The 16,274-nt window shown below is 37.2% G+C and overlaps 1 protein-coding gene across 7 annotated transcripts; it reads right to left on the reverse strand.

The window, feature by feature from the left end:
- Positions 1–4,699: 4,699 nt before the first annotated feature.
- LOC106667955 (sodium/hydrogen exchanger 9B2-like) lies at positions 4,700–14,836 on the reverse strand. 7 transcript variants are annotated; one of them, XM_014396286.2, is made up of 11 exons: positions 14,396–14,836; positions 12,423–12,537; positions 12,117–12,264; positions 10,033–10,192; positions 9,653–9,970; positions 9,406–9,588; positions 7,470–7,648; positions 7,289–7,395; positions 7,043–7,231; positions 5,141–5,284; positions 4,700–5,074 (listed from the first exon to the last, which is right to left on the reverse strand). In XM_014396286.2, the coding sequence occupies exons 3-11, from the start codon at positions 12,184–12,186 to the stop codon at positions 4,748–4,750; spliced, it is 1,677 nt and encodes a 558-aa protein (XP_014251772.1). In that variant the 5' UTR covers positions 12,187–12,264; positions 12,423–12,537; positions 14,396–14,836; the 3' UTR covers positions 4,700–4,747. The 7 variants fall into 7 exon arrangements, with proteins under 7 accessions (XP_014251772.1, XP_014251771.1, XP_014251770.1 ...); XM_014396285.2 differs by having other exon boundaries at positions 12,423–12,568; XM_014396284.2 differs by having other exon boundaries at positions 12,423–12,640.
- Positions 14,837–16,274: the final 1,438 nt, after the last annotated feature.

Genomic DNA, 16,274 nt, shown 5'->3' on the forward strand with positions numbered 1-16,274 from the left:
TTGTTAAAAAACTTTTCAGCTTACCATCTTTCTCCCCAAATTACATGCTAACGCTAGAATCCTGTTTGCCTCCTCTATTCTCGTATACCTTTTCCCTCCACCTAAAATATATATCAAAGATACTGAGCCTCCCAGATGATCGACTGCCTAAAATACTCGCTCTATAGATAACTAGAAAGAATATCTCCTGGTATAATCAATGGGTTTCTCTAGCCCAGAAATACTCATGCCCCTAGCAAAACTCCGATGTTCGGGAGAATCTCTCGGACCTTTTAGTACTTCCTTACAAAACAAAGTCCATCGAGAAGAAACTGTGAATAAGGCGAAAAGCACAGAGAGGTTCTACTCGTATAAGGAACTTTTCAATGAACACCTACTGTCATATAAACCGAGCCTTTCCCAGGACCTTAATATTAGAGATTCTTGTTGGCTATTCAAACTAAGAGGAGAACCCTGGGTTTTGAATGATCCTCACGATGAAACCTGTCCACTTTGTAACAGCCACGCCAGGGAAGATTCATATCACTTTTTGGGAGTCTACACTCTTCCCTCAGAATTGCGGGTATCTTACTTGGGAAAGGCAGTCATCTCCAGAGTTGAAATACTGGACTATCTTTCTAACCAAGTATCCCCTTTACCGCTAATTTCTTTTGCTCGGCACGCCTGGAGAGTGAGATACGAGTGGCTTTCAGATATGCAATAATTGTCATCCCTGTAAATATATTTTTACTGCTTTGTTTTTTAGTACTCTATCGGTTCTCGAGAGGTAATTTGTTCTTATTTAATCATTTTTTGTTTTCTTCTTTTTTCTCATATTTCCATCTATTTTAATTCGTACACCTGCTATATGTAAATTTTCTCTTCGAATTTCTTTTGTTTTAATATTTCTGTATTTGTAAGCTTTATTATGCAGTAAACTCAGCAGACGGCTACTAGCCATGCTTATTATACTTTGTATCAGTGTTTCTATTTTTTGTTTGTGTCAATTCTAATAAAGTATTGGGTATTGTATTATCTAAATTTTCTTGTCGGTGGAGTATATACTCGATATTCTTCCACCAAACTACTCTAAGTTAGTGGTTAGAGGGTCAATGGAGTACTTTCACAAATATTCCTGTCAGCCGCATTTCGTCATCTTCAATGTTGAGTTTGGTGATTTCTATGCAGTAAGTTTCGGTAACAAGGTTGTGATGATGAGGGAGGTTTGTGTAGGTGTGTTTAGTGTATTCAATCAGGGTTTTTAATTGTTGCACTTGCTAATTTTATGATCGTCGGTCTTTATCCTTTTTTTAATTTGAGTAATGTTTTGAATGTTTTTAATCGTGTGTTTGTGAGTTATTTCTAATTTGTGTATTTATGAGTTTTTTAATGTTAAATGCGTTATGTTTGTACATTTCTAAATTTTCGGGTATACTAATTTTTTGTCTTTTTCGTACATTGTATAGTAGTTTTGTACTTGTTTTGTCTTGACGATGGTTCGTGATTGTTTTCTATTAGGTGAGTCACGTAATCCCATTTTCTATAGTTATCCCTAAATGATCTGATGCTGCTTGTCTCTGTGTTTTATTTTTCGTCTTGTCGTCCTATGCATTTGCCTCCACATTCGTATGTTAATGTGCTTTTTGATTGGTTGTTTCTATTGCTTTTCTATTCTTCTATTCTACATTTTCCTACCGTGTTTTGTGTTTTTCACTTCTATTTTATACCTATTTTGTTGAATAAGTTAGTTTGTACGTTTCTTTCGCTATGTATGCGAATGTGGTCCATGCTGTTTTAGGGTGTTGTTTTGTGTGTGTTTTGTTTATTATTTTGTTGATCATGTTTGTGCTGTAGCCCGTTATAGTGTTCAGCCGTTATAGTTCACAATTTAACTTTATTTTACTTAGCTTTTAATGAAGCTTATCGACGGACTGATACCTCCATCAAATTATCTTTCTATTGGGTTTTTTAGCAACCGGCTGTTCAACAAATTACCCTAGTGTTTCTTCTTTTTACTTAATTTTATTAATTGAAATGCAACGTAGTTTATATAAAGTCGATTCGGCAGCAAAAAGTTAGTTTTTGTCTTGACGGGAAAATAGGAATAATAGTTCAAATTGTTCATTTTTGACAGTTGCATAAGACTATCATCCGCCAGACAGTACGCTAAGTATCAATGTTTATTCGGTTATAAAAATAAAAACCTAGTTTACGTAATCAAACCTCTTTTGATTATTTTCTTACTGTTGTTGCCCTGGAAAAATACTGTTTTGATTGTTTGAGATAACGTGTGCTACTTTTTTTTAACGAGTGTTTAAACAGACACTTATGGTATCTAATCTGGATTTAGAAAAATGTAAGTCGTCTGGGTAATTTGAAACAAATCAGTAAACTTGAAGAATGCAATAATTAATACAATATTACTAAACGTTTATTTTTAAAATTAAAAGATTGGGCCATGTTTCTTTCTACTCTACGAAAACTACAATCAACTCAATTTTTGACATAATTGGAGGTTTTGGATGTCAATGATGTTGACTGAATGCACGTAGTACCGGCCGTGTGAGGACCCAAATGTTAATAATTAATTGTTCTGCAGAATCCTGTGTAAAACCGTCTCATGTCGTAACTGAAGTCTATTATTAAAAGTGTTAACGTGTTTTAGCTGAAGAATTTACTTCTAAATTTAATGCATTATTATCGGATTAACGATTTGACCGAATTTTCATACACGATAACCTATGACTAAAAAGTTTCTCAATTTTATTCCAACTTATGGTGAGAAATAAGTATGTAGCGTATGCGCCAATGTATCAACAACTCTCATCATTTAAATATTAAACTATCATTGCATAAATTGAATGTAAGAATTGTAATAGTAATTGATTTTTTGGCTCAATAGTTCTCTTTGAAAAAATTAATTCCTGGTGGTTGTTGGTCTGTTAACATATTGCACATATTGCATTGACATTTGGTCACTTTACTGGATCCGCCTACTCTCGCTGGTTTAAGCTTCAGTCAAACTCGTGTCAGCTTACGCCATTATCAGTGAGAAACTCACTATATGATAATGTATAAAGTACGTTTTATTTCGTTTCGAAACACGCTCCGTGTCTTCTTCTTTTTTATTTTTTTTTTGTCATTGGTATGCAAGGACGGACCAATTTATGTAATTGTATACCAATTGTACTAAATTTTATGCTGTGAGATTTATCCACGTGGCGAACCTAATTATGTAATTATCAATCTTTTTGGTTTGACTTTTCTGGCTTGTTTCGCCTGTCAGACGCTTTAGTAACTGGGGGTTTTGTGGCCCTGAAAAGGGCTGGTGTTGTTTAGTAGCGTCGGGGCGATGGATCAAGGCCGAGACCGTGAGCGAGTTGTCGTTTGTGGTGTTGTGTGACCGTTGGCTGAGGTCCGGGGCAGTGAGTCGGTTGACTCCACAGAGGCCGAAGGTACTGGAGTGCGGCGAGAGCAGCGTTTGGCGTTTATAGACAAGTCGGCTGTGTATAGAATGCGAGGATCAGGCTAAAACCGCGAGTACCCTTGCTGTCGTCGACGGTGTTCCATTTTTGACTAGCTCGTCGGGTTGACGAGTCTGCTGTCGTTGATTAGTGATGAATGAGACCTCGTCGTGTCGACGAGTCTGCTGTCATTGTGGCCGATGTAGGTTACATTAGTGATTGGTGAGATCTCGTCGGGTTGACGAGTCTGATTCCAGCGAGGCAGTGCCCCTGCTTATATAGGGAGAGTTCTACTCTGATTGGCTGCAGAATGGCGGGCGAGAACATTCCATAAGTGGTAGTGGCATCTAGCGGTAACGTGTAGTAACTACAAGTAGCCACTACAGAGGCGTTTCTGCATATCGACATCTTCAGGTGGCTCAGCCATGTGGATGCACCCGTTCTTCTGCCCCTCGCAGTTGATTCGCAAAAAGTACTAATCGTCCTAAGCATGCGCATGCGAGGGAGTGCTGTGATAACTCACTACATCTGGTGCTTACAACCTATGGGCGGTTAAGTAGAGCACCAATGGACCTCTCCCGTTACCCCTGTAACCTCCGCCTACACGGTGAACCACTGTCGACCCGGTGAAGAACAGGCAGAACGACGACCTTGCTCGATCAGCTTAGTGGCATTCTGTTTCTGCTGGAGAAGGCGGAGGTCTTATCATCCAAGGAGCCCCGTACAACTCGGCATTGTGAACTAGGCTATGTGGTGTCTGCTCCCGGGTTGAATGTAATAATGTGGAGAAGGGAATTACTTTAAGCAATCCAAGGAAGGTAGGTGAATGTGACCTGGGATTGGGCGAAAGCAGGAGAGTTCCTCTGCCCGCTTTGTGCCTCCTAGATCGTTAATTTGCTGCACCATTTTGTCGAGACTGTGTTTTTACTTGTTAGGCCCTCTTCCTGCCCAGTGACGAGAGGTGGTCTTTTACAAGTGTTTCCTTACGCATTTCTTCAAATTCCATACCATTAAGGATATTATCCTCCGGGAAACAGTAGAGGACATGGTGACAACCAGATTTCTCGCCCGTTACATTTGTGTTGTTCGGTTCACTGAGAAGAATATCGCCATCTTCAGTGGTTTGATTATATAATAAAAGAAAGAATAGCTACCTATTAGTAAAAAATATCATTTTTTTAAAGTAAGTAGATGGCTTATTATTTTCTCTTTTTATTTGTTTAATTATTAAATTTTTTAATTTAAACAAAACAACAGATGATGAATAAAATATATTACATTTTTAATTTCGTTTCTAATCACTTTCAATGTTGTACCTTTTTCTTAATTTCCTTTGGCTGCTTTGGTTTGGAGAGCAAGCATGGACCAGTGAACTGAATGAATACGGCACCCAGGGGTGCAGTGATCAATATGCTTAGTACTGCGGTTGTCAGCAACAGCAAAGCTTTGTCCAGGTCATCTGCGCTTGGCGGATTTGATGTGTTCTCTCTAGCACGTAGATGGTCCAATGGGAGAGGCCCGATCGCCGCTTGGACAGTCGCTTTCGGCAGCCAGGCCAAGTTAACAAATAGCATTTCTTTCCAGTTCAAATCGCTACCGATCAGAGAAAGGAAGCAGATCATGACTCTGAACTGAAAAACATCGGAAGGGTAAAAAGCATCATCGAGATATCATCGGGCTAACTTTATTCCTCTTACAATGAGAGCGCCTACTATAATCAATATGCTGTAAGCGACTTTGGTTGGCTCGAGGGCCCTCACATCTATCTCAGCTCCGATCATTCCGAAAAGAAACGGCTCTATCATTACCCATATCACTCTGAAAAAGTAAGCAACGTTGTCCTGAAAAAGAAACAATGCCAATGTTGAACAATTAAGAGAAAACAGAGTAACATAGACATTTTAATTAAACAATATAAAATAAATATTGGTTACAATGCATCAAATCAACTAAAAATAGTGTCGGAAACATTATTTCCTTGAAACTTTTTACCAAATAATATTATGCATTTGACAGTTTTCCTGTTGAAACATTAAACCTACCGAATAGAAATGTAAAGCTTCAGGCCAGAAATTGTGGTTCAAATTTCTATTTGAGCGGGAGTAACACAGGGCAGTTTGCTCGGACCGATCCTCTACCTATTCTACACCTGAGTCAACCAACTAAACCCCCTACCATAGGTATACGTATTCATATTCATTTATCTCATTTCATTAATTTTATCTCAAATAAAAACCTTAATTAATTGAAAGATATAATTGGTCAAGCGGACCACGAAAACTAGTGAATTTAATGAGTTAAAATGAAGCATACCTTCACTAAAGCTCTCCGTGGCCATTTTATTTGTCGCCGAGAATCAAATAGGTTACACGACATTTGAAAAATGGCAAAAAGGAGGGAAAATTCAAAAGGTGGAGCTAAGATGGGAAGTGTTTCGTTCGAGGGGAAAGAAGTCACGATAGCTCAAGTGGTAGAGTAGCGGCGTACCTAGCCAATGGTCGTGGGTTCGAATGGGCTCGTGACACTGACTTTTTATCTCAACTAAAAACCTTAATTAATTGAGAAATATTAATTGGTCAAGCGGATCACGAAAACTAGTGAATTTAATAATTTACGAAATTAGCTGAACACTGCCGACACAGAAACGAACCTTTTCAGGATAAAATTGTTGCTTGTAATGAAAAGTGGATTCTCTACGATAACAGCAGGCGTTCTCGGTAGTGGCTCGATAAAGGAGAAGTAGCACCACATTTTCCAAAGCCCCTAATTCATCAAAATAGTTGATGGTGACTCTTTGGTGAACTTCATTTGGGCTGATTTACTACAGCTTCTTGAATCCTGGCGAAACAATGCCTAAATGTATTGCAATGCACGAGAAATTGGCACTATTGGAGTCATTTTTGGTCAATCGAAAAAGGCCGATTCTTTTACACAACGCGCTCGGCCCCATGTCTCACATGTGATGTGACGACACTAAAACTTTTCTACAGACACCCGGACTACGTTTTACAACATAAAAAATTTATTGATCACAAGTCGTTAGAAAATAAGTTTATAGAATTTGTTAATAATAAAGACTTAAAATTTTATTCAGAGAGTATTGAGAATTGCCTTCTCGTTGGGAGAAGTGTATTATGCGTGATGAAGGGTATTTGACTTAGTAAAAAATGTTTAAAATCATTTATTTATTTGTTTTTATTTTATAACCAAATTCCTGCCTTATTTTCCGGACGACCCAATAAATGTACCCTTTTGGAGTTTCTCCTCTAGTAAATAAGCTGAATTTAATTTGCTGTATTTTCTGTGATTGTAAACATTAAATGAACATATTTATAGTTAGTTCCGCTAGTTCAACGCGGAATATCAGAAGTTTAGTTTGCTCGTTTCCAATCATTCAGGTTTGCCAATTCCCACTGCTTAAATGTGTCAGACTGGCTTCGGCTTTTTGCCATCTACTAGATATTTATTTTATAAAGAAACCCATTACTGAAGGTATATAAAAGTCGAAAAGCTGCGGTGATTGAGCACGATGATTGGAAACAACCAAACCTCAGGATCATCACCCTGTAGATTTAAAATATGAAATTTCACAATCGTACGTTTAGCTGGCCGGATCCGATCGGCTCTTCTAGCCTGTGGTACTGGACCTTCCAACACAGGCTGGCCACGAATGCCGATACCATGCAGAATATGGGACCGGCAGAGTCCACGTTGTAGTGAATGCTTGCTAGTACTGCACATATTCCTCCCATCGAGATCATCGCGCTTCTTTTGATGGAGACGAAATCCTACAAAAATGAAGCGTTTTAATAAACGTCAAAGTGAGTGAATCCCAAACTGCTTACATCCTCCTTGTGTGGAAACAGAGCGGCAATTAAGCCCCACACCGCCCCGGTGAAAGACCCGAGGACGAGGTCAATTGGGCCATGCAGGATTTCACGGTAAACGTTGGCTTAAAAAAGAAATACTCAAATTAATCTCACGGTGGGCAGGCAATTCAATCAGATTCAATTCTATTCAACGAACCCGACGGTTTGAACAAAATGGAGTGGAAAAGACTGAAACAGGAAATGGAGAGGATGTCATCCAACCCGGCTGCAGCTATGACGACTGTAGAGATTCCTTTGTCTTCGCCGTAGCCTTGAGCTTTCAAATGGAGCAAGGGTGGGATGACAACTGCAGGTGAAATCGAACTCAAAAGAAATCTGAAATTGTTACAAACAAAAATACATCGTCTAATTCCCTTCTTTACAGTTTATTATTACAGCTTCGATACATTATTGACATAAGTAGAACAAATAAATTGTCACAGTACCATAGTCGATACACAAGATTTGAAAAAGAAAAAGTATATAAATTGATCTGGGAAGGGTTATGTCCCCCCGTTACTGAATGAGAATCTTTGTGTTAAAATCGTTACTACAGTAAGCAGCGTCCATCTTTTACTACAGACCACGTGTATGTAATACTCTGAGAAACAAGTCATCATCAGAAAATTTCAAAGTGTCTTTCTTTCAGCTCTTTTAGAGGAAAGTAAACTTACTTATTTAAGCATTTACGCACAATGGACCAATTTGACTGGCTCCTATTAACCAACGTATTCGCACTTAAAATAATAGTTAAATGTTTGCTAATCTAGACCTAAGTTTTGTCACGACAGCTCAGGATGTTTACAATTAGACAAACCTTCAACTAAAAATGTTTGTTGCATAAAATACTAATATGAATTATTTTTATCTAAGGTATTGGTTGAAATGAAAAATAATATGGTCAACAACGACGGCAAAAATTATATTGATTAATATATATTAAATTCACTAATTTCGTGGTCCGCTTGACCAATTAATACATTACAATTAATTAAGGTTTTTAGTTGAGATGAAAAAAAAGTTAATGGCACGAGCGGGATTCGAACCCACCATCTTCGGCTAGATACGCCGCTGCTCTACCACTTGAGCTATCGTGACCTCGATCCACTCGGACATCAACTTCCTATCTCAACCCCACCTAATGAAAAATGGCAAAAAGGAGGGAAAACTCATAAGGTGGGGTTGAGATAGGAAGTTGATGTCCGAGTGGATCGAGGTCACGATAGCTCAAGTGGTCGATCAGCGGCGTATCTAGCCGAAGATCGTGGGTTCGAATCCCGCTCGTGCCATTAACTTTTTTTCATCTCAACTAAAAACCTTAATTAATTGTTAATATACTAATATAAAACTCAAACACAGGACTGAAGACGATTTGGTCACTCGATTACAGCAGGAAGGACTGTCTCTAGTGGAAATGTTCGTCTGCTTTAATCAGACTTTTTTCAAAGTTTCGATTAATGATTTTTTTCCTATAAAGCTGAGCGCACACTAGACCGGTAGGGCGGCGCGGAGTCGTAGGAAGTTGCCAGATTTTTGGAACCCGGCTCCGCGCCGCGCTACGGGCCTAGTGTGCGCCGGGGCGGTCGGAAATCTTTGAGTTCGGGAATATTCGGTTGCCCTCGGACGCCATATTTGCAAAGACGAAGCCAACGATTGTGACGTGGACTCCTGGAAATGCAAAATCAACACTGAACCGCAGCGCTAGTCAGATGGAGGGGGAAAATACGACCAACGTGGCCGAGAGCAGTTCCTTCTTCCTATTCCTACATAGTGCACGGACCTTCACAATTCCGCACCGCGCCGCGTCGCGCCCCCCACCGATCTAGTGTGCGCCCAGCTTAAGCCCCCCGACCATAATTTGTAGTATAGAGGTTTGAGATCTGGGCTGGCTGAAAGCCTGATAAATTCAGAAAGATACATTCTTAAACAATAGGTATTTGTAGATATGAGTGTACACTCCTGTTTTTATTTGACTTTCATGTTGTTCCAAATAGTGAAAAGACAAACGCAAACAAAAAAAGAATTTTTGACTAATTCCACATTATGGAATACTTAAAATGTGTATGTATATGTTTTATGTAATAATAACTTGCCCCATTAGAAAGCCCCAGAACCAATTGAAGCCGAGAGCGTAGTGTGAGATGAATGCTGCAGCTGTTGCTTCGCCTATGCACGGGAAAAACGTCAATTTGAATATCATCCATTTGAGTTTAAGCATCGAATGAAGTTCCAATCCCAGACCGGCCTTGAGCAATATAATCGCCATCGAAACCTGCCTAAATAAATAACGAGAGATTTAAATTGAAACAGAAGAGGTCGGTTGAAACGATTGACATTTACCTCACGGCGGTGATGAGGAAAAAGTACACGCTCCCAGTTTTTATAAGGTCAAACGTCCTCAGCAAAATCCCCATCCAGAGCTGTCCCAATAGTGGCGGCAAACGGATAAAAGCGAAGAATTTACCAGCGAAAAAACAGGATACCACGAGGAAAAGCAAGTGGAAGATTTCACCGCCCGGCAACGCTTTTTCATTAAAGAACAACATGGTGATTAACAATGTGAGAATGACGAACAAGAGATCTCCTGTGGCCGAGACAGAAAAATCATTTGGAAGAAACGCCTGCTTTCTTATCCAGTTCTTAAACTTCAAAGAGCAGCTGAAAAACAAAATTGAAATATGGATCTTGAAAAGTACTAGTTTATATACTTTTTTAAATACCTTTCTCCCGAAAGATCACTGTCCGAGTCATGGTAGGTTATGTTCTTCAATCTATCTTCAGTTTCATCGTCCAAGTCAGCATACCGTGACGACGCTGCACTGAGCGAGTACACGGAGCCGATCTTGGCAAGCCGAGTATTTTTACCCTCACTTCCATGAGCTTAAACATTTTTAGGTTAGATGAATCACATTTCAACTAAAGTTGAATATTTTACTATTTTTGTATTATAAGAAGAATTTTTTTTATATGTAATAGGGTGAGACATTAAAAATTACCGAATTAATTTTCTTGGAAATTGAAATCCCGTATAGATTTTGTGTAAAAAAAGATCTCGTCTTGCCTGATGCCTCCAATTTTGTCTTGGAGTTTTTTTTATATTTTTTAATTTTTTAAAGATAGTTCCTACTCAAAGCAAGTTGTTTTCCAACAATCCTGATTTCGAGACCTTAGCTCATCATCAGGTTGGACTCTAATCAGCCTTCACTACCAGTCACAAAACCAGGACTATTCGACAAAAAAGGCAAAGCTCTCTGTATTGGAATTACGAAGGCATAATTAATTACGAGTTCATTCTAGAAGGTCGATTAAAACTTATTATTATTATTCGGAGATCGTGAGATGCGGTCTGGTGTGACGTAGGTTTTAGAAAAAGATTTTCTTTATCGTCCCATAGTTTCGATCTTTATTGACATCATCTTCAGAGCCTAGGATTTATAAACATTGTTTAAATTTTACAAATACATGTAGGATGTAAAAAAAAAATGAATTTATACAATGCTAGAAAATTTTAGATTAAAAAAATGAAATTATGCAATGCTAAAAAATTTTAGATAAAAAAAATGAATTTTTACAATGCTTGAAAATTTTATATTTAAAAAAATGAATTTATGTAATGATAGAAAATTTTACATTTAAAAAAGAATAAATTTATTCAATGCTAGAACATTTTAGATTAAAAAAATGAATTTATATATTGATAGAAAATTTTAAATTAAACAATGAATTTATACAATGCTAGAAAAATTTTTAAATCTAAAATTTTCTATCATTATATAAATTCATTTTTTTAATCTAAAATTTTCTAGCATTGTATAAATTCATTTTCTTCACATCGTATATGTATTTGTAAAATTTAAACAATGTTTATAAATCCCAGGCTCTGTTTTTCTGAAACCTAAGACACACCAGACCGCATCTCACGATCACCGAATTATCATTGATTAACGATCACTAAACATTCCACATCTCAAAACTTTATTGTGAACAGTTTCAAAAAATGTAAAAAATTTCGTACAAAAAATGTAAGATGTTTTGAACCAGCGTTACCCAGGAGTTGTAAATAGAAATCGGGTTTTGTTTCAAGATAACGCCCGACTTCACACTCTCCAAACGAAAAAATTACAGATTTGGATGAAATTGAACAACTCCCTCATCCTCCTTACAGACCACTTAGCGCACCTTTCAACTACATCAGTTCCGGTCCATGGCTCATTATCTTCAGTAGAAAACTAAAAAACTAATTCCCTGGATGAGGTTCAACATGAAGTTGCGGATTTCTTCCATTCAAAACACAAACAAAATGGTACCGTGAAGGAATCCGTCACCTGGCCTCGAGATGGCAACAAACCATAGAACACAACGGTATACACTTTGAATATTAAAAAAAAAAAAAAAAATTTTTAAATTAGCAAGAAAAACGGTAATTTTTTATGACACTCTATTAAATTGTGTTGAGGTCTGTGAGTTGTTTCAATTTTGAACTGCACGTATTGTGAAAGACTAAAAGCCCAAAACTTGTCGGATCAATCGGCCTCCATTCAACAAAAAGTAGGTATACATTTTGCTAAAAGTAGCGTCTTTATGAAAAATGGATTTTAGAAAAATTTCGTTACATAAATTTAGTTACACAGCCACACACCAAAACCTCTTTGTTCACTGCTGCGGATTGTATTTCGAAAAAAATGAACGCAATAATTTTGGCAATAAATCATCAACTGTAAACCGATTGTCAAATTGTGAAAAAAACACGAAAAACTTTTAAATACAGAATTTCATAAATTTAAACTTAATACTGTCTACTTACAACGTTTTTTTTCTTTCCACATAATTATTTTCCTAACCAAAAAGATACAGCTGTTTCGAGAACAAGGCATTTTTTTTTTAATTAAAACTACAACTGGTCGACGTGGTAAGCTATGGCTTGCTACTGGCTAAGTTGCTCATTAAGCCCCCTAAAAATTTACGATGCTTACAAAGAACAATAAAAATGAGAAGTGTATTAAGACATTGTTCCATGCCTGTTTTAACCTACCCTTCTCCCGTTGAACGCCTTTTTATGTATAGGATATTATTTATCATCCCAAACTTTTAATTTAATTTTTGTACTTACATTTGAGAGAGTCTTTATTCCTTGTGGGTTGCAGGATGTCGAATTAAATTCACTTTTTGCAGAAAAACGACTGATGATAGGAAGTAGTGACTTCAGTGGCTTTCTTCTAGACTTGCTACGGTGAACCGTTTAATGGGTTTTTAGAACTAGAAACGTAGCATGTAGAATACAACGGGTGCCAAATATGTTTTCACTACTGGACGAATTTTTGTAGAAAACTATAGAAAAACGTCCTTTTTAACCTTCCAAAGAACAAGGGATGATTCTCGTAACAACTATTTTAACAAAGCTAAACAGTGAGAAGTTAGAGCTAAATAATGAGTGCAACGACAGACCAGATGATTATTTATTTCGCAATGTTAACAAGAAAATTTATAAAAATGTAAAAAATGATATATTTTTCTCCCTGTTGGCACATTTCACACGTGAACTATAACAAATTAACGTCGTAAAAATCAACAAAGAGAAATTTTCCACTCAAATCGTGGCTACTCTGAACCACTTCCTTATAGTAAAGGATTATTATAACGTACTGAATATAATTATTCGATCGTGAGAAAAACAAATACTTTGAGCCCTGAAGATGATCTCAATAAAGATCAAAACGTTGTCACGATAAAGAAAATGTTTTTCTAAAACCTACGTCACACCAGACCACATCTCACGATCTCCAAACAATCATTAACTAAAGGTCACTAAACACCACAAAGTACTGAATATAAATGACGTCAATTTATCATTCTTGTTGAAGACTTTTATTTTGTCTGAACCGCATCGTTGTCGTAAATAGTCATAAAAATGGACTTCATTTTTCACTTTTTTGTGAATGATTCCTCGAAATGCCATGCAAAATCTAAGTTTATAATAACTATAAAATAGAAATGCACTGGAAGCAAACGACCTAGTTTTTCTCTTTGTTGTGAAGAATTCCTCTGTAAATTTTGCGTTTAGTCTGCAATAACTGTATACTAAAGTTTCCTGTTATCTTTTTCGAACTACTTCATTATTATCGAAGTCATCAAAATGTATTGAAGGCAAATGACTTCAATTTTCAATCTTTTAGTTTGCAATAGTCGGTTACAGGTAGTTGCCATTTTTTTTCCTGAAATGATTCATTATTATATGATTGTAAAGTGCTAGGAAGTGCATAACTTCGTTTCTGATAACTAATCTGCCCATTTTATTTCGACACCTCCACTTTATTTCGTTTTCCTAATTATAAAGATTCGTCTAACGCAACGGAAAATCTAGGTTAAATTTGCAATATTCCCTTTCTAGACGTTCTAAGAATCTTTTCTGAACCATTTAGTTATAGTAATCTACTGGAAGCAAATGAATTCATTTCTGACTAATCTTAAGCCAATTCACTTTGCCTTCGTTCACGTTTTTGTGAAGAAATCGTCAAACGGCATTCAAACACATGGGTTAATAGAGGAACAGCTGTTTACTTTTGTCCTACTCTTTTTCTAAATGGTTACATTATCGCAAATCGTCATTATAATGCTCTAGAGACAAATGAGTTCATCATTAACTTTCTTGTGGAGAATTTTTTCAAATGACTTCAAAACAAGGATCTGGGCATAATAGGAGCAGAGAAGAAACTGTCTAGCAGCAACTAAGAGGCTGTTAAATCAGCCAGGGAGGGTTTTTCACCAGAAACTTTTCCGTACAATTTCAAACTACCATAAAAATATAGTAATTATTGAATTGATCAAATTAAACATAATTGGTAGAACAATACTTCAAGATGGAAGCAGGTAAAATAATGCCAAGAAAGTCTCGTCAAACTTTACTACAAATCTGCTGCAACCAATTTGAAAAACATTCAATGCGGACTCAATAGGAATTTGAAAATAGTAGTGGCAGAAGATAGGTTATGCAGGTATTGCCTTGAAGAGGAGTAGACCGAGTTAGGAGGAAAACAATTTTGTGAATATAACTAAGGATAAACTACGTTAAAAGATTGTTCTTACTCATAGTTTGCGGGTTCAAAGGTTCCATATTTCAAGCATTAAAAGGTCTTTTTCAGGTTGAAGGAGTTAAAAACACGTTTCTCATGAATTGTATGAGTCAGCAGATCCTGCCTCATTCCTCATTATTGTCTCTAGAAGATTGGGATAAATCCAATGTTGTGGTCAACAATATTAAAGTAATTATTTAGATGCCATGGGTTTGAGTTCTTTTGTTTTGTAGTCCTCTGGTCTGCGATCAGATGTTTGTGACAGTCTCCGAACAACTTTAAAAGTGTCAAGACCGCGTTCTTTGTGCGCATGCGTGAACGAAAACCTCTGGTTTTATGAAGTGTCAGTCCGGTGTTCAGTTTGGATAACCAGAAAATTACCAAACCCGTCGTGTCGTCTGCCTTAGACAAAATCCGCCATCGTGAAGGCACTTTATTCTAACCGCCGCATGAATCATAAGAGAGGCTGTATATCCTATCCGCTGACGTCAACTAGACATCAGGTAACAATCTCGTGCTGATACATTGTGCTCGAGATTACTCTTCTTAAGGCTCAAACACACAGAACGCGTTACTACGCAACGCTACTGGAACGCCCCGTAACGCGGCGTTCGGCGATATTGGCTGTCACACACGCAGCGTTATCTGGGCGGGCGATACAGTACTGTGGTTGAGTTTGTACAGCAATCATGAGTAGTTCTGAGGAGGAGGAAGCTTTGGTTCTTCTTGCTTTAATTGAGAGTGATAGGAGGAGGCGGTATTGGGTTCACCCAGTAAATAGAAGGAGGGAAAACCTGGGTGAATACCACCGTCTGTGCAGGGAGCTGCGCTCTCGTGAAGATCGCTTTTTTGATTATTTTCGAATGTCAAAACAAAATTTTGAAGAACTGCACGATCTACTGCTACTTTGGTACTTTCTCACTTGTTCAATGAGTTTCTCTGTATCGTCACCCATGTTTTCGAGAAAAAAGAGTCACCAATAACGCCGGTAACGCGCGTTACTTTTGTAATTTTGTACAACCCGAAAAGTTAACGTCGCGTTCCGAAAGGTAGCGCTGAGTGATAACGCCAAGTGTGTGGCCGGGATGATGCAATGCAATGCAATACAACTGTATCGCCGTAACGCGACGTTACAGTAACGCCGAACGTCGCGTAGTAACGCGTTCTGTGTGTTTGAGCTTTTATTATTATTGTTGCCCGCCTGCCTCATCTACAGATTTGATAATTAAATTCTTCGCCAAGAAATGAACTCAAATATTTTGTATATTAAACTCTTGATTATTTATAAGATAATAAATTCATATGTAAATCAAATTTAGTTATAAAGAATATTGTTAAATTAGATTAAAGTGCCGACATACATTACTATAATTTGTAAAGACATAATAAATGTTGAATCCGGAATCTTTTGTTCTTATTTAATAATTAAATGTATACCAGCCCTACCGCGGATCCGAAATTAATTCGAGCATTTTGCAAAATTGTTCGGTCAATATACATTCAATTATGATACACAGTCAAAAGTTAAATTTATCATTGATAAACAACAAAATACCGTGGATAAAAAATTAAAAACATAAAGTACGATACACTTAAAAATACAAAATGCAGATGTTTGTTGGAAGGTTGTCCTTACATCAGCATTAAAAATGATGTGTGGTGATTAGTGACCGTTAATCGATATTTATTTAGAAATCGTGAGATGCGGTCTGGTGTGACGTAGGTTTTAGAAAAACATTTTCTTTATCGTGCCAACGTTTCGATAAAGATGATCTCAATAAAGATCGAAACGTTGGCACGATAAAGAAAATGTTTTTCTGAAACCTACATCACACCAGACCGCATCTCACGATTTCTAAATAAAAATTAAAAATGATGTAAGGAAATCAAGG

The sequence above is a fragment of the Cimex lectularius genome, unplaced genomic scaffold, assembly GCF_000648675.2.
Source record: "Cimex lectularius strain Harlan isolate CLEC.00 unplaced genomic scaffold, Clec_2.1 scaffold431, whole genome shotgun sequence".
Taxonomy (NCBI): Eukaryota; Metazoa; Arthropoda; class Insecta; order Hemiptera; family Cimicidae; genus Cimex; species Cimex lectularius.